This window comes from Ctenopharyngodon idella, chromosome 7 (assembly GCF_019924925.1).
Source record: "Ctenopharyngodon idella isolate HZGC_01 chromosome 7, HZGC01, whole genome shotgun sequence".
Classification (NCBI taxonomy): Eukaryota; Metazoa; Chordata; class Actinopteri; order Cypriniformes; family Xenocyprididae; genus Ctenopharyngodon; species Ctenopharyngodon idella.
Genome location: NC_067226.1, coordinates 14,341,632 through 14,352,498, shown reverse-complemented (window position 1 = coordinate 14,352,498; position 10,867 = coordinate 14,341,632). Strand labels below are relative to the sequence as shown.

The 10,867-nt window shown below is 35.7% G+C and overlaps 1 protein-coding gene across 1 annotated transcript in view; it reads left to right on the top strand.

The window, feature by feature from the left end:
* The first annotated feature begins 269 nt into the window (after window positions 1-269).
* The window catches only part of vps35 (VPS35 retromer complex component), a 32,335-nt gene continuing 21,737 nt past the window's right edge, over window positions 270-10,867 (top strand). The window contains exons 1-4 of the mRNA XM_051899153.1: window positions 270-431; window positions 3,510-3,608; window positions 3,825-3,921; window positions 4,812-4,935. Of these exons, the coding sequence (XP_051755113.1) occupies window positions 429-431; window positions 3,510-3,608; window positions 3,825-3,921; window positions 4,812-4,935 (323 nt within the window). The 5' untranslated portion in view covers window positions 270-428. The remainder of the gene's footprint in view (window positions 432-3,509; window positions 3,609-3,824; window positions 3,922-4,811; window positions 4,936-10,867) is intronic.

The window sequence follows — 10,867 nt, the reverse complement described above, 5'->3', positions numbered from 1 at the left end:
TCATTGGTGGATCAAGAAAATAGGCGTGGACAGTGTCGTTCGGGTAAAATTTGGATAAACCTTAACTAGTTTTAATTATTCGACAGATGATACCATATGTCTAAACGAAATATACAATTTGTTTTTTTAATATTAGATGCAAATTTAATGTTGTTCAGAGAAACTTTGTTTTTCTTAACACTTTTCCTTCAGTTGTGTAATGACACAACCCAGCTAATGATTTTATTGTAAATAAATGTATTGTAATTCTTAATGTTGTTTCTACAGAATTTTAGAGGTGAATTACAAAGCTCTCGAGGCTTGTTGTGTTGTGTATGGGCTGCGGTCGTCGTAAGGCGGAACAGCAGCAGCAGCAGCAGCACTAGTCACATGATACGACACATTCAGAGGGGGGTCATCCAGTGTTTCCTCTAACATACCTGATAATCATGGTAAGATATTAGGATCATCGTATGTATAGACTGCATTCTGGATGTTTTATATGCGCCGTTAAGTTGTGTATAGCGGTGGTAGTGTCAGAGGGACACTGAGATCTCTTGATTGGCTGTTTTGCGTCTGTGAAGATAGCCGTTAGCATTAGCGTTTGAGATGCGGAGGCCTACAAACACCTAATTATTCTCATTTATTTCCTCTCTCTTGTTTTATTCTACAAGCGATTTAATATTCGGCCTGCAGGTTTAGTAAACTTGCAGCTATTATGTTTTGTTGTCATTACAGTCCACAGGTTATGTACAAAATGAGCTAATTTGAACTGCTAATCATGCTAGCATTAGCCTTGTTACTTCATTACAGTTATGTTTATATAAGCATTTTTTATTTATTGTGCTCTAAGATACGTTTATGTGTAGCTGTTTTTTGTTGTTGTTGTTTTATATGTACATTACATATATTTAAATAATGGCAATGGTTTGGGTATGCATAACATGAGCTTCAGTTTAAGCTGTTTGGTCACGGGTTCATTCATTCGGTTCAAACCAGATCATAATCTCTTATGCTTACTGTTAATCATAACTATTTTAAAATTGCTATTCATGTAAAGTGTAACTGTCTGTTACTGCCACTAACGATGGGTCGTTTGGACTTAAAAGGAAATAGAGAGGTGTGCCATAGACTGTCATGACGTCTGTCACCCCCATCCCAGTCCGTAGACCACTGACACTTTAATTATGTAGCTACTATATATGCACTGATAATCTAGACATTTATTAGACACATCAACAGATTGATATAGTGTCACTGTTTCAATTCTTGAAGTTATTCTTTCTGAACTTTAATTGGCAAAAGTATGTGCCACGTGACATTCTATCTGTAAAAGGGTATTAGGCTTGACATTTCAAACGGTAACAGCAATTTTCTGCAGTGTTATAATTCATTTACTTAATTTTTAAACACCATTTTTCTAATACATTTATAGTTATGCACAGTGGTTTTGTGACTATTTCTAGAATATTTGTACTTTTATAAATACCTTTCTCATGCCACAGGACAAATTAATTGTATATAAGTATATAAGGCTAAAATGTGATTAAAAATGGTGAGAAATAGTGACCTGCTACAGCATTTGAAATTAAACTTTTGAACACTAGTGAATATGTATAAGTGAAAGTGTCATTTATACATACACACTGCTGTTCAAAAGTTGTGGCATTTTTTCAGCATTCAACAAGGATGCATTAAATTGATCATTAAGGTTTTTTTTAACTACTATGTACTAACATTAATATTAATATTTTGATCTTATTGTGTATATACATGGTTTGACAATATACTTAAAAATGCCTACATGTAATTACAGCTGTAATAAATTTCTGTAATTACATCTATAATAATTACACTGTTAACCCATCCTTAAACCTGACCACACCACCAAACCTGTCCCTAACTTTACCTACATCCCATTGCAATAGCATCAAATGGGTTTTGGAATTCAACATAAACACAATAAATACACTGTTTTAAGTACATAGAAGTTAAAGACACCTAATATAAAGTGTGACCAAAATGGTCATTGAGCACCAAATCAGCACATTAGAATGATTTCTGAAGGATCATGTGACACTAAAAATTCAGCTTTGCCATCGCAGAAATAAATTCAATTTTAAAATATATATATATGCCCAGTTTCACATGGCTTAAAGGGTTAGTTCACCCAAAAATGAAAATTCTGTCATTTATTACTCACCCTCATGCCGTTTTACACCCGTAAGACCTTCATTAATCTTTGGAACACGAATTAAGATATTTTTGTTGAAATCCGATGGCTCAGTGAGGCCTGCATAGCCAGCAATGACATTTCCTCTCTCAAGATCCATTAATGTACTAAAAACATATTTAAATCAGTTCATGTGAATACAGTGGTTCAATATTAGTATTATAAAGTGACGAGAATATTTTTGGTGCGCCAAAAAAAAAAACCCCAAAATAACGACTTATATAGTGATGGGCGATTTCAAAATACTGCTTAAGGAAGCTTTGGAGCGTTATGAATCAGCGTGTCGAATCATGATTTGGATCGTGTGTCAAACCGCCATTTTGACACACGCTCCAAACTTTGGCGCTCCGAACCGCTGATTCGACACGCTGATTCATAAATCTCTGAAGCTTCCTGAAGCAGTATTTTGAAATCGCCCATCACTATATAAGTAGTTTTTTTTTTTTTTTTGGCGCACCATTTTCTCGTCGCTTTATAATATTAATATTGAACCACTGTATGCACATGAACTGATTTAAATATGTTTTTAGTAAATTAATGGATCTTGAGAGAGGTAATGTCATTGCTGCCTATATAGGCCTCACGGAGCCATCGGATTTAAACAAAAATATCTTAATTTGTGTTCCGAAGATTCAGGTCTTATGGGTGTGGAACGGCATGAGGGTGAGTAATAAATGACATTATTTTCATTTTTGGGTGAACTAACCCTTTAAGCCTAGTCCCAGACTAAAATGTATGTTTGAGCTGAAAGCAACTTGCACTGACATATCTTAAAACATGTCAGTGCCATTGTTTTGTCTCAAGATGTACAACAGTAATGTTTTTTTTTTTTTTCTTCTAAGGCATATTTATAAAAGCTACTTAAATTTCCTAATTGAACTAAGACCTAATCCTGGCTTAATCTAAGTCTCGTCTGTGAAACTGGGCCATTAAATTAGAAAAGTTATATTAAATTGTAATAATATTTCACAATGTAATGTAAATGTAATGGTTATGTAAATATACCATCTAAAGAGCACTTAACTGAATTTGTTTCTCATGTTCTTAAAATTCCTAAGCTTAAATCCTTAAAAATAGATGAGTTGGACTACTACTACTGTTAAAAAAAATACTGGGTGCACCTATTATAGTTTGTAAAGAGACATCTAAGATGTAGACAGTGGTAATAATTTTGTATCCAAGTTTTTGACTGGTTAAACAAACAAATCTTGCTAAAATGTTGAAAAAAGAAAACTACTTTAAAGTTTGGAGACATCATGTCCTCGTTTGATTGTTTTACTGCACTTGTTTATTCCAGCCTACCACACAGCAGTCACCCCAGGATGAGCAGGAGAAGCTGTTGGATGAAGCTGTGCAGGCAGTCAAGGTTCAGTCATTTCAAATGAAGCGCTGTTTGGTGAGTTAAGTACATGCAAGTTTACAGTGTCCGTAACATGCTGCTAACCTGTATCCCAAGGCCTGTTAATTTCCATAGCAGTATGATGCCTTTTTGATTTTAACAAATTGGAAAATAAAACATGATTTTATTTATAGGCACCTTAAGGTATTTCTCATGGCAGTATGAAAGCTTCACCCTTACTCTGTTCATGAGTATTTATGTTCCTTTATCTAGGACAAGAACAAGCTGATGGATGCACTGAAACATGCCTCAAATATGTTGGGGGAGTTGAGGACTTCTATGCTTTCTCCCAAGAGCTACTACGAACTCTGTATGTGTTTTCATTGCATTATGTACTTTGGGACTAATTATGAAATCACAGCTAGGAAAAATAAATGACTATATATTTTACATATATTTAAGGCAAAAATCATTTTGCAAATTTAATTTTCTACATCTGGCCTTTGGCCTTTTTTAGGGTGCTGTCATTTATAACCGAATTTATCCTATTAGGGTAAATTATTTTTGAAACTTCACACACATTCAAATGCATTTTCACTATCTGAAAAGTAGTGAAAAAGTCTTAGTGTTAATAAAAGCACTGTTTATTTTGTTATATTTGCCGCTCCTTCTATTTTCTCCCCCAGATTCTCCCTTGTTTTTGGGTGAACTAACCCTTTAAGCCTAGTCCCAGACTAAAATGTATGTTTGAGCTGAAAGCAACTTGCACTGACATATCTTAAAACATGTCAGTGCCAAGTCTTAGAAAAAGTCTTAGTGTTTCAAAAAATATTAAAATTCTTTAATAACATTCCATTGGAGCTCATATGTGAAAATGTCAAAAACTTCAGATGCAACTTTGCTGCTTGGAAAGTAGTGAGACCGTCTTCGTATTTCAAAAAACATTAAAAAAAAAAAGCACATGGCACATACATCTATTTTATTGGCTGAAGGGGGTCATATGATAATACTAAAATTTATTTATTTTTTTTAATTTTTTTTTGGTTGAATATTGTTATTGTATTTTAAATGTAATTTTCTCTGCGTCATTTATAAATGACGATACACTAGAATAGAACACATTTGCACCCTTAAGTTTAACAGTAAGAATTTTCTTGAGTGTTAAAGAATGGTGTTCTTTATTGTAATTTCTTTTTAACAACTGCTATACATCATGTCATCTGTCGAAGTTTCACTTATTGTACTAAATTCCTGTTTTAGACATGGCCATCTCAGATGAGCTGCATTACCTGGAGGTCTATTTGACAGATGAGTTCGCCAAAGGCCGCAAGGTGGCTGACCTCTATGAGCTTGTTCAGTATGCAGGGAACATCATCCCTAGACTGTGAGTATATGAGTAAATCTCTCCAACTAGTGCAACTCTAAGACATTTTCAAGATTGCACCATTTTAGTTACATTGTAACATTGTAACTGTAAAATAAAATTGTCATTAGAGCAATCTGAATCTATTTGGTGATCTTATTAAGATCGAGAATTTAATGAGTACACTTTTTCCTGAGGCACCAGCTGTTCAATATTTGCCGCTCCTTCTATTTTCTCCCCCAGATTCTCCCTTGTTGTTTCTTTCCCGCACTCGCTCCCTTTTAGCTAGTCCAATCGTACCACCAGCTGTTTATCAGTGCTTTCACTTGTTGACTTAGTAGTAAGTCAATACTTAATCTAACATCTTAACTCTCTTCATTCATTCTATTACACAGCATCAATTTTCATTAACAGCGAACGTGCCCTGGGCAACATTTGTGTTCTTCCTTGATAGCACGGAAAGCTTAAAGATTGGCATGGGATACTGATTCATTCAGTGTGAAGGAAGGGAAAATTATTCATAATATTATAATATTTTACAATAATTTTTTTTTATAATACTTTGATATTATTGGCAATGACAAGTGCTGTTAATTATGTAATAAATGTTCATGAGTGTGTAAATAATGTATTGCATGATCTTGTCGTGTCCATGGACTGAGTGGTCCTGTAGTTTAAACACCCCAAGTGGTATTGCTTACTCTGCACCTGCCTCAGCTAACTAATAAAGGGAGAGACGTCTTGTAAGACATCATGTAATTGGGAAACCCATTAATGTGCGCTCAGTTCTATCAATCTAGTTAGATTTAATCTAGTTTAAAAAATAGGATATGCCCCTGGTTTCACAGACGAGGCTTAAGCCTAGTCCCAGACTAAAATGTATGTTTGAGCTGTCTTAACTGAAAGCAATATATCTTATAATATGTCAGTGCCATTGTTTTGTCTCAAGATGCACACCAGTAATGTTTTATCTAAAGTATGTTTATAAAAGCCACTTAAATGTCCTAATTGAACTAAGGCCTAATCCAAGCTTAAAGCACTGTTTGTGAAACCAGGCCTTAGTGTTGTCATGATACTGGAATTTCTAATTTTGATACAATACCTTGAAAAATAGAGATATTTGATATAATTTTAGAAAGATAAGTTAATTAACTTTTGATCATAGTCTTTTTCTTATAATTTTTTTTTTTTTAATCAATTGAATCTCTTTTGTCTGAGATTCCTTGGGCTCTAAGGTGGATTATATAATAATAAATTACTAATGTTATTATAATTATTATTTCTAAGATAAAAATGTATTACTATTGTAATACAACTGTTCTGTAAAATAAAAAAAAATGAGAATTTCGTAAGTATAGTGATTTTTTTTTTTTTTTTTTTACACTGCAGTAGTAAAATTAGCTTTGTAAATTAGTATTTGTAAATTAGTTTTAACTATTGGCCCTGCCCGGCACGTTGTTAGCCCTGGCTCGCACTGGCCCGACAAAGCGGCTATTGATTGAGCAGTGTGGATAAGATGAGGATTTGAGTGAGAGCACAGTTGGAAAGATGTTTGATTTTTGTAGAGCTCATTCATTGACTGTTCATCTTTAACGAGGAAGTATGTGCTGAAACAGATTGGTGGAGTGCATCTGTTTGAAGAAAAAAACAAACCTTTAGAGTAAGGCCTATTTTAAAAACAATTGTTAAGCAAAGCAAGCACTGTTTATTTTGACAGCAAATTTTGATTTAGTTTAAGTCATAGTCTTTTGACTAAAATGGCATCTAGTTTTAGTCATATTTTAGTCATCTGAATTGTTTGTTTTAGTCGACTAAATATCATGCAATTTTATTAGACTAAATCTGCAGCAGGCGCAATGATATTGCGCAGCGCCTCTCACAAATGTCTCCATGGTTGCAAGGCATGCTCCCTGTGCAAACGGGGTCACAGGCGCTGCGTAATATCATTGCGCCTGCTGCACCCATGGTACGGCAGCAAAGTTCCTTGATTATTACGCCGGAATGAGAGTATAGTTCCTAACCATATCTGCCTAGAAAATCACAACTTTTCATTTTCCGTCGGTCTTAGTACACGATGTAACTACGGAAGAGTCAAGTTTTAAATAGGAAAAATATTGAAACTCTTTGGTCATTTTTTAACGAGATGCTAACGGTCTAATCAGATTCAATGAACTATGCTAAGCTATGCTAAAAGTGGTACCGCCATACCCGGAGATCGGCTGAATGGATTCGAAAACGGTAAAACTCAACTGTTTATCTCTAGGGGAGTTGGAAAATGAGCCTATTTTCAAAAAAAGTGGAGTGTTCCTTTAAAGCAACTGATGTTACTTTGTTAAGAGCAGTGAGTGATTTTCTCTTTGTTGTTGTTATTTGAATTAAAGTGTTAGTTCACCAAAAAAGGAAAATTCTGTCATTAATTACTCACCCTCATGTCATTCCAAATCTGTAAGACTTTCATTCATCTTTGGAACACAAACGAAGATCTTTTTGATGAAATCTGAGAGCTTTCTGTCCCTCCATAGACAGCCTACGCAATTTAAATTTTGACACTTCAAAAAGTTTATAAAGAGATCGTAAAACTAAAACAAAGTTTCAGTTGCGTAGGCTGTCTATGGAGAGACAGAAAATCTCTCAGATTTCATCAAAAAGATCTTCATTTGCGTTCCGAAGATGAACTAAAGTCTTTGTAATGACATGAGGGTGAGTAATTAATGACAGAATTTTCATTTTTGGGTGAACTATCACTTTTTATCAATTACGACTCAGACACCGGCAGGTTTATTAGGCTACTGTTACTTTAAGAAAGAGAACTCAATTTAGCACACCATACGCTGTCAGAGAGGCAGCTTTCTGTGTGCGTGCTTCAGATGTGCACACAGAAAACCTGCCGAATTGAGTTATTTTTCGCGTCTTCTTACACTTCTTACACAATTTAAAATTGCTTTATTGTTTAAATGGGCAAAACACGTGCAAATGCATGTTAAACTTTTTGTCCTTCAACTGTGTTGGTCCGTAGAGCAGTCCTTATTCTTGTATTATATTGTTAATTTCTTAGTTTTCCCTGGAGATTGTCGTTCCACACGGTTTACAAATGGTCTTGTTTTCCTTGAAATCAAATGTGAAATTTATCCATAAGTCTGTTCTTCTCTCTCTCACAGATAATGACTTTTTTAAAAACATTTTATAAGACATGCAGCAAGTGTATGCTTTTAACCTGCCGGGTAGATCAGTATGTTGCATTTGAATGTGTGCATCTAACCTCCCTACAGGGCTCTACGCCTACATTTCTTTAAAATATTTACGAGCACTGTCCTAAAGACAGAAATTAACCTTCCCATTACAGGGTGATATATGACTCCTTAAATTGATTTCCAGGGGCAAATTTATTTATTTATTCTTTTAATCTTTGTAAGGTCAGAACCTTTTGCAGAATGTAAGCGGTTGTTGGTCCATTTTAGCAGCATGAAAAACAAAACTTTAATTCAAATACTGAATGGATTATATATAACCTAGAAAGTGCACAAAGAGTGCTCCCTGTATAATCACTACAAAGCTGTCACCCATCTCAGTTCATCGCGATCTCACAAACTTTTGTTATATAATAAATTAAGTTGTCTATACAATCAATCGTGTCTACACTTTGTTATAATAAGAGGATTCGTGAGTGTGCTCAGCACTGGACAAAAACTCCTTCGTTTTGAGGGATGAGTGGATTCTGACTAACTTAAATGCTTCTGACTGGCCATTGCGTTCAAGAAATCTGGTGCACCTAAATATTTTTTTCAATTTTCAGTTGCACTGTAGAGCCCTGCTCCCTACCATGCAAAATGATTTATTCCGATTGAATCTCTTCCCATCGTCCCTACCTAGCATTTTCTTCGAAAAGGTCAATAGATTTGTTGACGAAAAGGTCAATAGATTTTTTTGTCATCGAAAAATGGTTTTGATTTAGTTATTGTTTTCATGAAAAAAAAATTACTGACGAAAACTGACAAATTATATGTGAGCAAAATTAACACTGGAAACAAGTGCAGCCACCAACAGTTTGTCTACCAAATAACAACTGCAATTTTATACAGAAAACTAGATTAAACAAACTACAAAAAAAAAAAAAAAAAAAAAAAAAATCAGATTTCTGGGTTGCTCCACTGAGTGTCATTTAATAAATGACAAAAGTTATAATGGTTATCAGGAGTTGGCCATCATTGGTATAGACTGCATTCTCTTGTGCAACATAGGGCGCTCACACTCACATACAGTGAGATGTGCACTCCAATTCTGACTCAACTGCAGCCTTTTCATGGCATTGTGCCCGCTATCCGTTCTGCCTACGCCTCTCATTGAACGAATTGCGATCTAGTTGGTAACTAATTCTAGAGCAGCTCCCAGTGCTTCTCTGCCTCCTCTCCTTTCATTTGCTATCTTTCTATATGGACTGCACCATTAAAGGTCTCTTGGTCTCTCTCTTAAATTAAAGTCTCTTAACCTGCTAGAAGCCAATACAGTTGATCTTTTCATAAAGTCAAGCCCTAAAAACATAGATAACAGAAATGGTCTGATATGTTTATGGGGTCTCGAATTCATTGATGGAAGGACAGGAGATTCTTCTGTTAAAGTGCCCCTGAAATCAAAATTGAAGTTTTTTGGTAGTTTAGTGTGAATATGTTAGCCTTACTGTTATTTATAAGCTAGTGTGCTCCAAAACAATGACAAAATTCGCATTAAGAATATATAAGCATTTAAAATGTACAGTTTCTCACTTCCAGCAATATGGATCAGTAATTTTTATGACATCACGCTGCACTTCAGCTTTTCATCAAATCTTCTGTCCAATCAAATTCTCACTAGAATCTGAAGCCCCGCCCCCTCCTATACTATAAACAGACGCTGAAGCTGTGGTTGAAATCGGTCATTTGTTCACACATTTACTAGTTTCTACATGGTGAATGGCACATAGTGCACTATATAGAGGATAGGGAACGATTCAGACAGTGTAAATATGCTTTCCATTGATGCGAATGAAGTCCGTTTTCACGTTAACGGGTCACATGAACCGCCTCAGCGCAAAAACAGTCTGCTCTGGTCCAGAGACACAAGAGCACAGAGCGGATCATAAGCGCAAGTCGGCTCAGACCCCAAAACGTATCGGACCCATTTGAATTCTGCACAAAATGCTATATTTTAAAGCGATATGGGGGAGATTAGGAAGAAACTGCGGTTTTGCCGAGCTTAATGGCTCTGGCCGAGCTGTGATATAAACAAAATGCTATTGGCTATTTTAAAAAGGGAGGAGCTGTTCGATATGTCCCGCCCTGTCTTCCTGTTTCGGTGGAAATTACTTTAACACATTGAATAATGCTGCACATTTCAAGGCACTTCAGTGGGTCTTTAAGACCGATGCACTCTGTTAGGTTAAATAGGCCCTGAGGTAAATGTACAGAGCTAAATGTATGTAAATTACATCATGCCATTAGTGGCACTTTGTCATTGTCATTCAGAGCTCATTTTTGCCAACTGGGCACGGGAATAAATAATCAACTTTTGAGTTTGTGCCATTTTACTGTATATGCTCTGATTCAGATTCTGATTTGCTGTTGCTATAGAACAGGATTGGGAGTTCAAAGTGTAGCCCATCCAAATAGCAGACCTGCCAACATGTACACATTTTGCGTAGCATGTACGCATTTTGACCTCAAAGTACGCTGGTACGATTTGTCACTCTAAACTACGCAAAAACCTGGTGACTCCGCTGTGCAGGCGCAGTACTCAAATCAAGCGACAGCAAAAGAAGAAGAGTTCGACCAATCATAGCGCTGGGTCCATTCCCCAAAAAGCAAGTGGGGATGATTGACAAATGCGTAAGGCCTATCATTAAAAAGAGACTGCAGATCGACAGCAACACAAAATCCTGCCTGCTCGATCTCCCTTCCGCTCCTGCCATCTGACTGAGTTC